This window comes from Podarcis muralis, chromosome 2 (genome assembly GCF_964188315.1).
Source record: "Podarcis muralis chromosome 2, rPodMur119.hap1.1, whole genome shotgun sequence".
Taxonomy (NCBI): domain Eukaryota; kingdom Metazoa; phylum Chordata; class Lepidosauria; order Squamata; family Lacertidae; genus Podarcis; species Podarcis muralis.
The window spans coordinates 118,028,762-118,045,883 of NC_135656.1; the positions used below are offsets into that span (position 1 = coordinate 118,028,762).

Consider the following 17,122-nt stretch of genomic DNA (forward strand, 5'->3'; position numbering starts at 1 on the left):
CAATCAATGCTCAATCCACACCTGGGAGCAGAAGAGGAAACCCTACACCCAATAACTCCTCTGGCCACACAGTTCTGCACAGAAAAGGCCTTTATTGTCAAACACAAAACTCAACTAGTAACAAAACATTTGGGCATCGTGCGTGTATTCCCCCTGCCCCCCCCCCCCGGCGGTGAGGCAGTCAGTCAAACGTAATCCGGAAGCTGCGCTCCTGTTCCTTGCGGCGGCTTTCACAAACCTTGGTCACTTCCTCTACTTTCCTTTGCAGCAGGGCTGAAGGTGGAATGACAACAAGGAGAGGGCTGAGCATCCCAGTGTGCACCCCTGGCAGAGTAGACTCTGCCCGCCTGTGGCACAGCACTTGCTCCCTCCCCCTCCCTCGCTGGAAGCACAATGGGGCTGAGAGGGGGGGGGGGGTGTTTCTAAAGGGCTGCAGCCACCCCCACCAGCTCAGTCTGGACTAGGAATCTCAAGCTGCACCGTGCTGCAGCTCCACGGCAAATTGCATTTTCTCCCACCAGCAAATTCACTGGGCTGGAGCTGCAGTGGGCTAGGCTCACGCGTGCAGAGCACCCGTCTTGGGGTTCAGCCCCCAACTGCAGCGTCTCCACTTGGGGCTGGGAGGGACCGCTTCCTGAAATCCTGGAGAACCGCTGCTGCCAGTCAGTGTCGACGACACTAAACTAGATGGACCTATACTCCTGGGGCTGTCCTTGTTGTGCTGACCCTCCTTCCCTGCCTTGTGGGAAGGGGGCTATTGGTTTGACTTGCTTTGGTTTGCATTGTGCGTTTTGTGTTTTCCTTTTTGTGTTTTTACGCAGTGGCCCGCCCTGTGATCTTTGGATGAAGGGCGGGATGCAAATTAAACAAATAAACAACACAACATCCAACAGGCAGCTAGGAAAACCTGAGCAGGAGATGGATTTCGCAGTCTGGAGACCCACAAAATGGATCCTTCCCCCCCCCCCCAAATATGAGGCTGCGATTTCCCCCCCAGCGGTTGCCATGTTTGCTGCAGAGGATCTCAACATGTGCCAAGCAGACAGCTCAGAAGGTTCGAGCACAGTGCTAATAACATCAAGGTGGCAGGGGTTAATCCCCGTATGGGACAGCTGCCTATTTCCCTGTCTTGCAGGGGGCTCCACTAGATGATCCTCAGGGTCTCTTTGAACTCTATGACTCTAGGACAAGGATTGCTCCTTTCCTACCTTGATGCTTCACTTTAGCCCAATGGTTGCCATTAATTTGATTATGAATTGATTTTAGAATGTATTTCAATTACAGTGGTGCCTCGCAAGACGAAAATAATCCGTTCCGCGAGTCTCTTCGTCTAGCGGTTTTTTCGTCTTGTGAAGCAACCCTATTAGCGGCTTAGCAGATTAGCGCTATTAGCGGTTTAGCGGCTATTAAAGGCTTAGCGGCTTAGAAAAAGGGGGGGGGGGAGTGAAAAAAATCACAAGACTCGCAAGACGTTTTCGTCTTGCGAAGCAAGCCCATAGGGAAATTCATCTTGTAAAGCAGCTCAAAAACGGAAAACCCTTTCATCTAGCGGGTTTTTTTGTCTTGCAAGGGATTTGTCTTGCGGGGCACCACTGTAATAGATTGTGATTTTATGTAAACTGTGTTACTTTTACTGTCGTTAGCCGCTCTGAGACCGGCTTCGGCTGGGGAGGGTGGGATATAAATTATTATTATTATTATTATTATTATTATTATTATTATTATTATTATTCTCTCCCTAGTCAACCTGCCTCAAAGCAGCTCATCTTAAAACTGAAGGAAGGACCCTACAACTCCCTAGAAAGGAGAAGTGCCAAATACCTGAATTCTGATCAATCCACTGGAGGGAGTCCATGTGCGCATTCAGAATCTTGCAGATCTGCTGAAGCTGGAAGAGATTAGAGAATGTCATGAGTAGTTGCCCGACCCCGGTCTGGATCTCTCGAAGCCCTTGCAAAGACCACGAGATCAGCACTCACACCGGCAGTCCTTTTTCAAGACTGAAGGATGTTAATGTTCTGCAGGGAAAGCTGAGCCAGGAACGGCACCATCGGAAGGGAAACCGAACTGCCATGATTTAAAAAGGAGGCCTTTGCCCAGCCCAGGCAGGTAGCAATGTACTCTGGCCCCAAGATGGCAGGTTGGCAGCAGTCCCTTTCCTGCTCTGAGTGGCCCAGCTGTCAGTGGGAGAGCACAGAGCCCTGCCTGGGCCTGCAGAGATGGCTGTGCTGGTCCTGCGAGGCACAAATGTGGGTGGAAGAGGAAGGCAAATTCACACAGATGATGTCTTGGTGTCCAAGGGTACTAACCCGCCTCCCCCCCCCCCCCCCCGTCTTGCTGAGGCACATCAAGGCTGGTGGTGCGATCTGCTCAAGGCAGATATGACTCCTTCCTTGAAATCATAGAATTGGGAGGGACCCCGAGGGTCATCTATTCTAACCCCCTGGAATGCAGGAATCTGACCTAGAGCATCCGTGACAGATGGGCATCCAACTTGTTTAAAAATCTCCAAGGAAGGAGAGTCCACAACCTCCCGAAAGAATTGTTGCACTGTTGAACAGCTCTTAGGTGTGGTCTGAAAATGTGATGCAGCAGCAGCAGCAGCCAAAACAAAACAAAACAAGCTATGGTAATTGTATTCTAGGCTGCATCAACAGAAGTCTGGTGTCCAGATCAAGGGGAGCCATAGTCCCGCTCTATTCTGCCTTGGTCAGACCACACCTGGAATACTGTGTCCAGTTCTGGGCACCACAATTTATGAAGGACATTGACAAGCTGGAAGGTGTGCAGAGGAGGGCAACCAAGATGGTCAAGGGTCTGGAAACTAAGCCTTATGAGCAACGGTTGAAGGAGCTGGGTATGTCTAGCCTGGAAAAGAGGAGACTGAGAGGAGATAGGAGAGCCATCTTCAAATATCTCAAGGGCTGTCACACGGAAGATGGAGCAAGCTTGTTTTCTCCAGTGGGTAAGACCTGAAACAATGGCTTCAAGTTGCAATAAAAGGTAAAGGTACCCCTGCCCGTACGGGCCAGTCTTGCCAGACTCTAGGGTTGTGCGCTCATCTCACTCTAGAGGCCAGGAGCCAGCACTGTCCACAGACACTTCCGGGTCACGTGGCCAGCGTGACGAAGCTGCTCTGGCGAGCCAGCACCAGCGCAGCACACGGAAACGCCGTTTACCTTCCCGCCAGTAAGCGGTCCCTATTTATCTATTTACCCGGGGGTGCTTTCGAACTGCAAGGTTGGCAGGCGCTGGGACCGAGCAACGGGAGTGCACCCCGCTGCGGGGATTCGAACCGCTGACCATGCGATCGGCAAGTACTAGGCACTGAGGTTTTACCCACAGCGCCACCCGCGTCCTTTATAGGAGATTCCAATTCAACATCAGGAATAATTTTCGGATTGTGATAGCTGTTTTGACTGTGGGATGGAAGGTGGTGAACTTTCCTTCCTGGGATGCTTCAGTTGAGGTACTTGTAGATCAGGGTCCCTTCCAAGTCTACAATTCTATGAGTCAGGTGAACGCAAAGCAGGCCAGCCTTGAAGAACGGGGTTTCCTGCTCCTGAAGCCTGACTGTGCTGAAAAGCATTGCTGAACAAGGCCACAGCGGCAGACCGCTGCCTGGAGGGGGAAGAGCAGGACAGAGCGGTCCTCATAAACCAGGAAGGAGCATCCTTGGAGCGGCTCTTGGCCCTCTTCTCTCCTCCTCCCATGCATCTCGTCCAGTCTGTACTCACCGGGTCACTGGTGTCAGCAGGGCCTCCAGAGGTGTTCAGGTGCTCAATAATATCTTTCAGATCTTGGGCCATGCGCTTCAGCTGGGCATCAATGTTCTCTGCCAGTTTGTACCTGCAGCACAGGAAAACACGTCGTCACAGGTATCGATCTCCTTCCTTCTCTCGCCCCAGGGAGCCTGCCAAGCCAAGGCCAAACACTTTGGGGGGGGGGAATCCTAAAGGCTCTTCGGCTGCCATGAGGGACCCTTAAGCCTCTCCCATGGAACTGTGTGAAGCTGTGACGATCCAGGGGAGCTGCTGGGTTTCCCAGTGGACTCTAATCTTCTCGATACTTTCAATTAGACCTGTGAATATTAGGGACTGAGCAGAAACACCTTTAGGAGACAGCTTGGTCTGGCTTAAAAGTGGACTCTGCAGGAATTGCAGGACAGCACCCACCTCCCGGCCCAACATGCTCAGAATTATCCAGAAAGCAAATTTCCCCCCTTTAGAATGGCTCAACATAGGCTGATCTCCACAGCTGACCTCCAAACCTTTGCTTTTTATTTTTAAACTTGTCTATCTGGGGACCACCCGCAGCCCACGCAACCGGGGCTCCACCACTGCCATCCCTGGCATCGTCTTACGTCTTCTCCCGTTCCTCATCTGCGTGTTGTAAGTAGACGGTCCCACTCTGTTCCTTTACGGACTCTTCCAGGGGCACCAGCAAGTCCTCCAGCTCCTTTTGCTGGGACAAAATGAAATCTAGTTCTTGGTCCAACCTATAGAAGGAAAAAAGGGAGGTTATAGATAAGCAGACAACATGTGGCAGCATTGTCTGGGAGAAGAACTCAGGTGGAATTCAGGCAGGTTAGCCAAAAAGATATTTGCACTTTTGCCTGAAGTCAACCTGCGGACGCCAAAAGGGCCTCCTCTTCAGGTACTGGCACACACAGGGGAAAAATGGTTATTTTGGGTCACCTGGAATAATTGTAATGTGATTTGATAGGTGGGAGGAGGGAGGTCAGGATCTGGCACATAGGCTAGATCCTGCGCCCCACCCCTGTACTACAGAAAACTAGGAAGATGCCGACATCGCTATTAGGTGGCGCTGAAAGGAGGTGAGGAGAGGAAGCGCTGCTGAGGAATGGCTCCCTGCCCAAGACAGGTTCACCATCTAAATCAGTATTATAGAACTGTAGAGTTGGAAGGGACCCTGAGGGTCATCCAGACCAACCCCCCGCAATGCAGGAATCTCAACCCAAGCATCCGTGACAGATGGCCATCCACCTCCCGAGGGAGTCCGTTCCACTGCTGAACAGCTCTCACTGTCAGAAAGTTCTTCCTGATGTTGAGCTGGAATCTCCTTTCTTGGCACATGAACCGCCTTCTGCAGCTCCTTCATCGCGAGAAGCAAAGTTACAGGGAACCAGGCAGCGGGCCTTCTCAGTAGTCGTGCCCACCCTGTGGAATGCCCTCTCATCAGATGTCAAGGAAACAACTACCTGACTTTTAGAAGACATCTGAAGGCAAGTTCTTAACATGTAAGAGCTGTTCGACAGTGGAATTTGCTGCCAAGGAGTGTGGTGGAGTCTCCTTCTTTGGAGGTCTTTAAGCAGAGGCTTGACAACCATATGTCAGGAGTGCTCTGATGGTGTTTCCTGCTTGGCAGGGGGTTGGACTCGATGGCCCTTGTGGTCTCTTCCAACTCTATGATTCTATGATTCTATTCTATGTGTTGGTTTACTGTGGTTTTGTAATTATTTCTTGGAAGCCGCCCAGAGTGGCTGGGGAAACCCAGTCAGATGGGTGGCATATTAATTATGACTGTGGGACTGAGGGGGGCTGCTTCCAAGACCTTTGCCCCTTGCAATGTCCCCTCCCATTCACAAGCGTCTCAAGGCTTCCTTTACAGTACTCAGCCTCCAACCAATAACATGCTACGCAGCCCCTTTTCTCTCTACCTTTTCTGATCCAGTTTCACTTTTTCCACTTCTCGGTGCAGAGACGTGATCTGTAAGACAGAGACAGGGTTTACAAAGTGGGACGGGAATCTATAAGTGACAATAAAATACTGGCCCCAATCTTTTTCCAGGTACAGTGGGAAACCAGGGCTTCGGGAACACTAGAAAAGAACTGGCTGAAGAACACAATGAGCAAAAAGGAGTTAGTGCAACGCGCTCTCTGTGGTGTTTCCTTCACGATGGATGCGGAAGCTGCGGTTAGTGAAGGATGCTGCAGCGCGATTGCTGACAGGAACGAGGCCTTGGCAGAATATAACACCTGGGGTCAGAGGTCTGCTCTGGTTGCTGATCTGCTACCAGGCCAAGTTCAGAGTTTATAAACGAACATTACCACTATTAACTAGCACTGTTCACTGATAGGAACGCTGAACAACTTGGGACCAGTTTACCTACGAGATCAACTTGCCCTCCATGTGTCCACTCAACCGCTTCCCTTGGCAGAACTGGCACCATTGTAAGTGCCACAGAACATTCCGTTTTCCCATGTGGCAGCACCCACCTTTTGGAACACCCTGTACCCTGACACCAGGGACACCCCCTTCGCTGTAGTTTTCGGCCCTTGCTAAAAAACAGTTTCACTTAGGTAGGCCCACTGAAGCCTGCAGAATGCTGACAAGTGTTTTGATCTGTTTTAATGGCTATTTCAGTGTTTCAAATACTTGTTTTCACTCAGAAGTATGCTCTTTACTATGTTTCAATCACTGATGATCTGTAATGTGTTTTTAATGTTGCCCTGTGACCTTTCGATGAAGGGTGGCATTTAAACTGAAATAAATAAATAATATTAATAATGTTACTGTTCTATTCTTTATTTGTAAACCACTTTGAGTGGCTCCCCCCAAAAAATCGGGCAGTGTATCATTTTTATAAAATACATAAATATACAGAAGCTGCAATTTATTTATTTTTTTGCTATACAGTGGTACGTGGTTCTCGAACTTAATCCATAAGTTTCAACTCACGAAAGCATTCAAAAACCAAGGCACGGCTTCCGATTGGCTGCAGGAGCTTCCTGCACTCAGGCAAAAGCCACGGAAGCCGTGTTGGACATTCAGCTTCCGAAAAACATTTGAAAACCGGAACACTCACTTCTGGGTTTGCGGCGTTTGGGAGCCAATTTGTTCAGGAGCCAAGCTGTTCACGAACCAAGGTACCACTGTACTCTTAAAGTTAAAATTGTATGGAAAGAGGAAGCTTAGTTACAGCCAGCCCCTGCATGGGCACAGGAGGCAATACCTTGGCTCCCCCTACCACCTAGGCACCACAGCTCCCTAAAAAGAATCTTGCTGGCAGAATGGGTCCCTACCTTCTCCCCGTTTTCGATCAGTTTCCTGTCCCAGGCGTTGACCTGGGTGGCCTGCTGCAGGAAGTGCTTCTCCTGGTCCTCCAGCTCCAAGCTCCACTTGTTAACCAGGCTCTCCAGCTGGGCGTAGGTCATCGACGGGGGAGCCCTGCGAAGACAGGAGGAGTGTGCTGGGTGGCGAAAGAGCTGAGCCAGCCCACGGCTCCACCCCTACACTGGGCTCAAGGGGGGAGACCTGCATCCAGCAAACTGCAGTTCCTTGCCTCCGTGGGGGGACTCCATTCTACACCCCCAAACCCATGGCTTGCCTAGCATATGGCAATCAGCAGCAGCAGCAACAACAACATTTATACTCTACGCATCTGTCTGGGTTTCCCCACCCATTCCGGGCAGCTTCCAGCACACATAAAAGATTAATAAAACATCAAACATTATAAACTTCCTGATACAGGGCTGCCTTTCAATGCCTTCTAAAATTTGTGTATTTCCTTCCAACTCTGAGTTAAAGATAAAGTCCCTACCAGAGAGGAATGACAAATCAAGCTGATGAACTATGCCGAGATGGCAAAGCTGACTGGAAAACTCAGAAACCAGGAGGACAAAAACTTTACAAAAGAAAGGGAATTTTTTATAAGCTATTTAGGAGACCACTGTAAGCTGATGGAAACAAGAGCTGGATTGTGATTCATTTGTAGTGTAAAAATACTATGGATAATATGGTCTGATATAATAATTGGAGTACTTATGAATATGCAGGTGCAGATTCTTAAAATGAGACTCCATGGAGGGAATGGGGGGAAGTCCCGAGGTTCAGAGAATCTATACAGATATATCTTTACCAGTTTGTGTTTATTTGTGCTTTGTATCTGTAAAATCAATAAAAATGTTGTGTGTGTGTTTTTTTTAAAGTTGTGTAGTTCTTTATCTCCTCGACATCTGAAGGGAGGGTGTTCCACAGGGAGGGTGCCACTACCCAGAAGGCCCTCTGCCTGGTTCCCTGTAACCTCGCAGGGAGGGAACCGCTGGAAGACCCTCAGAGCTGGACTTCAGTGTCCGGGTTGAACGATGGGGGTGGAACACACAGGGAACTTACGTGACTGTTGTGGTGGCTGCAGTGGACGTGGAGGCCACTGTAGCAGTGGTGGACAGAGGCTTCAGGTTCAGCATGAATCCCGTACTTGGGGTGGAGGCGATACCTGCAGAGAAAACAAACGCTGGGTCAAACCACAGCTGGAAGTGAACAAGGATGCAGGGCAACCGAGTCTCTGCTTGGAGCTGGTCCCAGGATGGGAGACTCCTGGGCCTGACCTCCGCTGCGATGGAAGAGCCAGGGATGGGAAGAGGAGGCTGCCAAGGCTGCCTGCCCAGCATGCTCCGTGGCCGAGTCAAAAACCACCACCTCTCCTATAGCTGATCTCAATAGTGCCCACTTGTCACTGAATGCAACCAACAGAGCTCAGGACCCCTCTCTCATTATCAATAAAGATAAATATATAAACAAAGGATCTTCCCATGTGATACAGACACAAACCCCTACCTACACTATCAGTAGGCAATAGATCCCTGCTCTCCCTCTCAACCCGTCTCTCTTTCCCCCCAACCAAACGATCTCTACGACAAGTGTCTCTCACTAACTGTGAAAAAGACTCTGTGAATTGATGATAGATGTACCATGCCCTGTTCATCTGTTTGCTTTGCAACACAAAAATAATACAGTCATACCTCAGGATAAATATGCTTCAGGATAAATATTTTCGGGTTGCACTCCACGGCGACCTGGAAGTAACGGAGCGTGTTACTTCCGGGTTTCGCCGCTTGCGCATGCGCAGACGGTAAAAATGACACCATGCGCAAGTGCTGAAACACTTTATTCAGGATGTGAACGGGGCTCCAGAACGGATCCCGTTCACATCCCGAGGTACCACTGTAGTTAATAACAAATTAAAAGAAAAATATCCACCCCACCTCATTAGCAATCATTTTTGCAATGGCGAAAGAGGAGGTAGCAGCAGATGGAGCATTTCTGACATGGAGAATTTGGGGGTGGGGTGCAAATACCACCCACTTGCCCTGCCCAGGAATCCCTTTTCTTCAGAGTCTCCAGCTTTGGCAGCAGGAGGAAGATGAGCAATTGACCCTCTAGTTCACATGCAGACAGTGCTATGTTACTCAATGCTGCATGCACCCCAGAACCATCAGTGGCCCAGGCAGGAACTAGTGCAAAAAGATGCGAGCCAGACAGACTTCTGGAGCCTGCTACGTGGACAATCCATCACACACACTTCAAATACAGCATCCTCCCTCGTTTCCTGGTACTGCTGGCTTTGACCAGCAAAGCCCTAAATGGTATAGAACCAGTCTATCTGAAGTTGCCAGCTCCGTCTCCAACATAACCCTGCCTACCCGCAGCTTTCAACCTTGGCGGCTTTGCTATGCACAAAACCCATTCCAGAAGCACGGCTGACTGGGATGCAAGGCAGGGCCCTTCCCAATGTGGCACCTTGGAACCATGCAACTCCTTGCCTAGAAAGATTCCATTGGCTCCTTCTTCCAAGCTTCAGGAAAGACCTTTTCATTTCACCAAGTTTCTAGCGTGGGTTAAAAAACGTTTGTTTTTTTAAATCCCTGTTTCGATGCTGAACTGCTCTGCTTCGTAAAGCTGATCATAGCAACGTAAACAGCTTTTACATGCTTCACGAACTGCGAAAGCTGCAGAACCCTTCAAATAATATAACGACAGCAAGCAAGAAGTCCACGGTGCCTGCAACATTCTACCTGGTAGCTCAGTCGGTAGAGCAGGAGACTCTCAATCTCTGGGTCACGGGTTCGAGCCTCACATTGGGCAAAAGATTCCTGAATTGCAAGGGGTTGGACTAGATGACCCAGATCGTCCCTCCCAACTCTATGATATTCTACCCGAAGACAAAAAAGTCAGTGGCAGTTGTGTGTATCCTTGCCTTCCCTCCCTCCCTCCTATTTTCTCTTCTGAGCCTTACTGGTTGCTGCGGGAGCTCCTCCCACTGCAGTCGCCGTGGCCGTGGGTGCTGTTGCTGTCGTCCCAGGGGCTTTTGCGCCAAACCCTAAAGTCCCAGCAGGCGCCGTCCCCGTTGAGGTGACGCCAACTACAGAAGGAAGAAAACAAGAGCTCCTGAGTGGGGCTTGGCAAGGCTGCCTCTTGCTCAAAAGAACAGCCCCGGCAGTTAAGTGGTTTGGTGCAACAGACCTTTAGGCAAAACCTGGTGAAGTACAAAATATCCTGGACTGAGGGGGAGAGAGAAGTGGTCTGTTTTGCACCGTTGGCAGGCAGAGGCAAGGCTGCCCAAGCCCCACTCTTTCCACTTCCCCATCAAGAAGGGAGGCAGGGCCCCAGTCGCTTACGTGAGAGGCCAGTAGCAGACGAGGCTGGTGCGGAAGAGCTTGCAATGGACGCAAACAACGTCGGCCCGGACATCCCCAGGATGGAGTTCACAGCTGTGGTAGAAGGCGCCGTGGAAGTTGCCGCTGTACCTGCTTCAGAGAAGAGACACATTCTGGGGTTCAGTTACAACCAGGAGGAGGAGAACACACTTTCCTCACGGAAGATACTTAGCTGGTAAGAGCATGAGACTCTTAATTTCAGGGTTGTGGGTTCGAGCCCCGCATTGGGCAAAAGATCCCTGCATTGCAAGGGGCTGGACTTGATAACCCTCAGGGTTGCCTTTAGCTCTGCAGCTCTATGATTCTATGAACCCATCCACAAGGCCAAGGAAGACCCAGAGTCTCTTGACATCTCCGGCCTGGTGGTGGAGCAGTTTTCCAAGAAGCCAAAGGCAACTGGAAGTTCCCACAGCCCCTGCCCCCCTATTATGGCCAAGTAGGGGAAGCAGCTGCCGCCACCACTGCTGCTGCTGCTATGTCAGTCCCTGTGTGCTAGGTGCTGTACAAAGAGGAGAACCATCTACTCCCAGACACACCATGCAAAGGCACAAGGCTATGGCAAAACTTGGTGAAGGAGCTGTGGAGATGCGGGAGGAGAAGTTAAACAGCAACTGAAGAAAAAGAAGTGGCAGTGATGAGACGACAGCAGCAGCAGTAGCAGCTTGGTGGGCAGAGCGTGTTCAAGAGCAGAACATTGGGGGGGGGGGGGAGAACCAAAAGGTGGCTTTGGCAGATCAGCTTGGCCGGAGGCGTGTGTGTGTAAGCAACAAAAGGGAACAGGCAGGATTTCATAGAATCATAGAGTTGGAATAGACCACAAGGGCCATCGAGTCCAACCCCCTGCCAAGCAGGAAACACCATCAGAGCACTCCTGACATATGGTTGTCAAGCCTCTGCTTAAAGACCTCCAAAGAAGGAGACTCCACCACACTCCTTGGCAGCAAATTCCACTGTCGAACAGCTCTTACTGTCAGGAAGTTCTTCCTAATGTTTAGGTGGAATCTTCTTTCTTGTAGTTTGGATCCATTGCTCCGTGTCCGCTTCTCTGGAGCAGCAGAAAACAACCTTTCTCCCTCCTCTATATGACATCCTTTTATATATTTGAACATGGCTATCATATCACCCCTTAACCTCCTCTTCTCCAGGCTAAACATGTCCAGCTCCCTTAGCCGTTCCTCATAAGGCATCGTTTCCAGGCCTTTGACCATTTTGGTTGCCCTCCTCTGGACACATTCCAGTTTGTCAGTGTCCTTCTTGAACTGTGGTGCCCAGAACTGGACACAGTACTCCAGGTGAGGTCTGACCAGAGCAGAATACAGTGGCACTATTACTTCCCTTGATCTAGATGCTATACTCCTATTGATGCAGCCCAGAATTGCATTGGCTTTTTTAGCTGCTGAGTCACACTGTTGGCTCATGTCAAGTTTGTGGTCAACCAAGATTCCTAGATCCTTTTCACATGTACTGCTCTCAAGCAAGCCAGGTGTCCCCCATCTTGTATTTGTGCCTCTCATTTTTTTTGCCCAAGTGCAATACTTTACATTTCTCCCTGTTAAAGTTCATCTTGTTTGTTTTGGCCCAGTTCTCTAATCTGTTAAGGTCGTTTTGAAGTGTGATCCTGTCCTCTGGGGTGTTAGCCACCCCTCCCAGTTTGGTGTCATCTGCAAATTTGATCAGGATGCCCCTGAGTCCATCATCCAAGTCATTGATAAAGATGTTGAATAAGACCGGGCCCAAGACAGAACCCTGTGGCACCCCACTAGTCACTCTTCTATTTGGAGGGGAAGGTGAAACAGAAAGTGAGGAGAAAGGCCCAACTGCGCCAAGGTATTTCATAGTTAATTTAGAAGGCCAGCAAAGCAAGGAGGGACACCAGCACAACTGACCTGCCCTATCTCACTTCACTTCTTAGAAAGAACGGCCCAATTTCCCTCTTCCCAAGGCACAATCGCCTACCTCCAAGTTTCGCTCCAAAGGACAAGGCTGGCCCCTGACCGAGTGTCCCTGTGGAGGCAGAGCTGGCAGGTGTTGACGTCAGCAGCCCAAAGCCTGAAACTGGAGCTGGAACAGAGAATGATGAAGAGAAGCAGCTATCACCTTAAATTCCTTCTCCGGTCTGTGCTTGAGTAGAATGGCATCTTTGGACACAGCTGCATTACCTCGCCGCAAAGGGACTCAGCCCTTCACCTATATACAGTTACCCAACTTTGCATATGGAGGGCATCTGTCCTCACAAGGCTTGCAAGGCAACTTGTCTACAAAGAAAATCTGCCTTGCCAGAAGTGCTTTTGCACGGGGCAAGGCGTCTCACCTGTTGTCTGCGCCCCAAGGCCAAACGCCACAGCTGGCTGCGCTGTGGATACCGTGGTTGTAGTAGGGCCGGCCGCGGATGCAGGAACTCCGAACGCCAAGCCAGTGGAGGCGGGTGCTGCTTGCTGCGTCGTATTCCCTATGGAGCCAAGGCTGAAGCTGGGGGCCGCAGCCTGCGTTGCTCCCACGCCTCCAAAGCTGAAGCCTCCGGTTGTGGCAGGCTGGGTAGCGGTGTTGGAGCCGAACACAAAGCCGGAAGGAGCCACTGGCTGGCTGGCAGGGGCACTACTGGGTGTGGATGTGCCCAGTCCGCCGCTGCCGAGCCCAAGCGCCCCCGTAATGCCAGCCGATTGTGTTGTGTTGGTGCTGCTCAAGTTCAGCTTGGGGGCATTTCCCCTAAATAAACAAAAAAGAGCGGAAGAGTCCAGGGTGGATTTTTGGCAGATATTCAAAGCACCCCAAGTTCTCTTGTGCCATTTTTTTGCTGCTACTTCTGCATCATTTCATTCATTTTATTTCTGACTAAAGTCTCAGGGGAGGGACGCAGGTGGCGCTGTGGGTAAAAGCCTCAGCGCCTAGGGCTTGCCGATCGAAAGGTCGGCGGTTCGAATCCCTGCGGCGGGGTGCGCTCCCGTTGTTCGGTCCCAGCGCCTGCCAACCTAGCAGTTCGAAAGCACCCTTGGGTGCAAGTAGATAAATAGGGACCGCTTACAAGCGGGAAGGTAAACGGCGTTTCCGTGTGCGGCTCTGGCTTGCCAGAGCAGCGATGTCACGCTGGCCACGTGACCCGGAAGTGTCTCCGGACAGCGCTGGCCCCCGGCCTCTTGAGTGAGATGGGCGCACAACCCCCGAGTCTGGCAAGACTGGCCCGTAAGGGCAGGGGTACCTTTACCTTTAAAGTCTCAGGGTAGGTTGTTTGCCCATTTACCACAGGATTTTTAACATTCCAGCTCAGCCCAAGGAGACTGGCAAGCGGCGTTAGGAATTAGCCAGGCACCAGGCGCATTTTGCGACTGGCGTGGGTCCAATTGAGACCAACTCCATCTGGCTGGCCCCTCCAGCTTTTGGAAGCAAGTAAGCAGAAGAACTTATTCACTGCATTTATTTCCCACCTTTTCCTGCAAGGAGTACAGTCATACCTTGGTTCTCAAACAGAATCCGTTCCGGAAGTCCGTTCGACTTCCAAAAACGTTTGAAAACCAAGACGCGGAAGCAGCGTCAGATGTTCGGGTTCCAAAGAATGTTCGCAAACCAGAACAATCCATTCTGGGTTTGCAGAGTTCAGGAGTCAAAACATTCGAGTCACAAGGTGTTCAACAACCAAGGTACGAATGTACATGGTTCAGCCTCCGTCTCAGTTAATCCCTACAATGACCTGGTAAGGTAGGTTAAGAGGCTGTGAATGACTCCAAGGCTTTCTGTATGGGTGGGGATTTGAACCCTGATTTCCCAGGTTCTGGTCCAACTAACCACTACACCACTCTGGTTTCCTGGAGTTCTTCTGCTACGGGGCAGCTCTATAAATTAAGGAGGTCAATAAATATGGGGAAAGCCAAATGTCCCTTAGAGAAGGATTTGACATATTTTTCTGGAAGCTTGCATTTGTTTTATTCTGCATTGATTTATTTTATGTTAATATACTGTCAACCGCTTTGAGATTTTTTGCTTTAAAATATAAAGCAGTATAGAAATTAAATTATTATTATCAATAATAATAATCAATAATAAGCCTTCAATGGGAAGGAATGGTGCCTAGACACACTATTGTGGTGGCTGTAACCTAGGTTTAAGGTGCCATTTTGTGCCATTGCTGGGAACCACCCTGGGCACCAGCTCCCCCACCTAAAGCTATAGGTTGTACAATACAGTGGTACAGTGGTGCCTCGCAAGATGAAAAGAATCCGTTCTGCGATTCTCTTCGTCTAGCGGTTTTTTCGTCTTGCGAAGCAACCCCATTAGCGCTAAGCGGATTAGCGCTATTAGCGGCTTAGCGGTTATTAAAGGCTTAGCTGCTAAAAGGCTATTAATGGCTTAGCGACTTAGAAAAAGGGGGGGGGAAGAGAATAAAAAGTGGCGAGACTTGCAAGACATTTTCGTCTTGCGAAGCAAGCCCATAGGGAAATTCATCTTGCGAAGCGCATTGCAAACGGAAAACCCTTTCGTCTAGCAGATTTTCTGTCTTGCGAGGCATTCGTCTTGCGGGGCACCACTGTACTGTGGTTCTCAAATGCCAAAAACCCGCAAGTAAGTGTTCCGGGTTTTCAGAAGCCAAATGTCTGATCCTTAGGGCTCAACAAGCCTCCCACCCACATGGGACTGTGCCAACCTTACCCCAGTGTGAACACATTTCCAGCTGCAGCTGGTGCCGATGTGGCAGGTGTGCCGAAGCTGAACCCAGAGGTCTGTGCCGATGTCGCTGGGGGAGCGAAAGAGAACAGGCCTGCAGGCTGGGTGTTTGCTGGGTTTTGAGCAGCTGTCCCAAAACTGAAGCCTCCTCCTGTGGTGGCTGAAGAGAAGGAGAACCCCGCGGGGGCTGTGCTGGCTGCGGTTTTCGGAGTCCCGAAGCTGAAGCCTCCCCCAGGAGTGCCAGGTGTGCCAAAGTTGAACTGGCTCATGATGATGTCTATGCTCCTGCGAGGAAAAGAGAAAAAGAGCTGCCTCGTTGGCTCCAGTGCTGATGCTGCTCTGTGGGGGTAGGAGATCTCGGCGGGCGAAGCAACCCAAGAGCAGAAGAGGGGTGGGGTGTTTAAGCAAAGACAAACTGTTTCAGAAGCTCTGCAAATGCCACCTTGGTTGTCAAAAGAACCCCACAGTAAATATGGGGGAATCGAAATGCCCCTTAGAGAAGGAACTGAAATATTTTCCTCAAAGCTTGTATTTGTTTTATTCTGGATGGTTTTATTTGAGGTTTCAATGTGATGCCAACCGCTTTGAGATTTCCCCTTTAAAATATAAAGCGTAGATATATAAAATATCTAGAAATGGATACTACTACTACTACACTCTAGTGGGAGTGGAAAAGGTGCATAGACATAAATGGTTTAAGGTGCTATTTGGCGATTAGCTTATGAATCTGAAGGGCAAGATGGTAAGATTAATGCTGGTGGTCAACAAAAGAGGTTTAAAGACTCTCTGAAGGCAAATCTAAAAAAATGTAGTATAAACACCAACAATTGGGAAACACTGGCCTGCGAGCGCTCCAATTGGAAAACAGCCTTTACCAAAGGTGTCATGGGCTTTGAAGACGCTGGAACTCAGGACGAAAGGGAGAAACGTGCTAAGAGGAAGGCACGCTTGGCAAACCTTCACTATGATCAACCCCCACCCAGAAACCTATGTCCCCACTGTGGAAGGACGTGTGGATCCAGAATTAGCCTCCAGAGTCACTTGCGGACTCACTGTTAAAACCAGGTTTATGGAAGACAATCTTATGGAAGACATAATAAATCATCATCATCATTCCCTCTTTTTAATGTCCGAAGTTTTATTCTGTTTTCAATGTTCTGTTGAAAGCCGCCCAGAGTGGCTGTGGAAACCCAGCCAGAGGGGTGGGGTAAAAATACAGTGGTACCTCAGGTTAAGTACTTAATTCGTTCCAGAGGTCCGTTCTTAACCTGAAACTGTTCTTAACCTGAAGCACCACTTTAGCTAATGGGGCCTCCCGCTGCCGCCGCACAATTTCTGTTCTCATCCTGAAGCAAAGTTCTTAACCTGGTGTACTATTTCTGGGTTAGCAGAGTCTGTAACCTGAAGCGTCTGTAACCCGAGGTAACAACAACAACAACAATAATTTTTATTTATACCCCGCCCTTCCCAGCCAAGGCTGGGCTCAGGGCGGCTAACAAGCAATAATAAAAACAAGCTGAATGAATACAATTTAAAAACAAGATTAAAATACAACATTAAAACACTGTAAAATAACACTGTAACAAATTATTATTATTATTAGTATCATCATCATCATTTCTAACGCTCCCCACCCACTACTTCCAGCCCCTCAAGTTAAGGGCTCCAGCGACCAAAGGGAACCGTCCCCCGTGGGCGCCTCATGCCAGATCTCGCCACAAGGAGCGGATTGACTTCGACTCCATACCTGAGCTTCTAACCCTGCTCCTCCTCCTCGTGCTGCTGCTCTCAGCGCTAACGTCAGTATCCTGCGTCCGCGAGAGGGTCTTGCGGGGCCGGGGAAGAGCAACTGTCAATCTCCCCTTCCCTCCTCGCCTCACCTCTCTGGCGGCGTCTCCTCCTCCGCTGCGCGGCAGTTACGCTCCTCGGCCGCGCGCCCTTATGACGGCACGGATGTCAGCGCCCGTCCGCGCGGAGGTTCCGGCGCCTCCCGATGTCGTCTTGGC

At 50.0% G+C, this 17,122-nt stretch overlaps 1 protein-coding gene across 3 annotated transcripts; it reads right to left on the minus strand.

The window, feature by feature from the left end:
* Positions 1-72: 72 nt before the first annotated feature.
* LOC114592224 (nuclear pore glycoprotein p62-like) lies at positions 73-17,065 on the minus strand. 3 transcript variants are annotated; one of them, XM_077925246.1, is made up of 13 exons: positions 16,864-17,065; positions 15,102-15,401; positions 12,772-13,166; positions 12,417-12,521; positions 10,422-10,550; positions 10,040-10,165; positions 8,137-8,239; positions 7,047-7,191; positions 5,681-5,730; positions 4,364-4,498; positions 3,738-3,849; positions 1,822-1,888; positions 73-273 (listed from the first exon to the last, which is right to left on the minus strand). In XM_077925246.1, the coding sequence occupies exons 2-13, from the start codon at positions 15,383-15,385 to the stop codon at positions 182-184; spliced, it is 1,743 nt and encodes a 580-aa protein (XP_077781372.1). In that variant the 5' UTR covers positions 15,386-15,401; positions 16,864-17,065; the 3' UTR covers positions 73-181. The 3 variants fall into 3 exon arrangements, with proteins under 3 accessions (XP_077781372.1, XP_077781370.1, XP_077781371.1); XM_077925244.1 differs by having other exon boundaries at positions 10,422-10,553; positions 16,864-17,064; XM_077925245.1 differs by having other exon boundaries at positions 10,422-10,553; positions 16,997-17,020.
* Between the last annotated feature and the right edge of the window lie 57 nt (positions 17,066-17,122).

What these genes read in the sequence shown, in the direction of transcription:
- LOC114592224 (XM_077925244.1), bottom strand. Translation starts at nt 15,385, where the DNA reads ATGAGCCAGTTCAACTTTGGCACACCTGGCACTCCTGGGGGAGGCTTC. An exon ending in AGGAGCTCCCGCAGCAACCA is followed by an intron (nt 8,240 to 10,039) that starts GTAAGGCTCAGA and finishes TTTTCTCTGCAG; the next exon opens with GTATCGCCTCCACCCCAAGT. An exon ending in TGATCGAAAACGGGGAGAAG is followed by an intron (nt 5,731 to 7,046) that starts GTAGGGACCCAT and finishes TCTGTCTTACAG; the next exon opens with ATCACGTCTCTGCACCGAGA.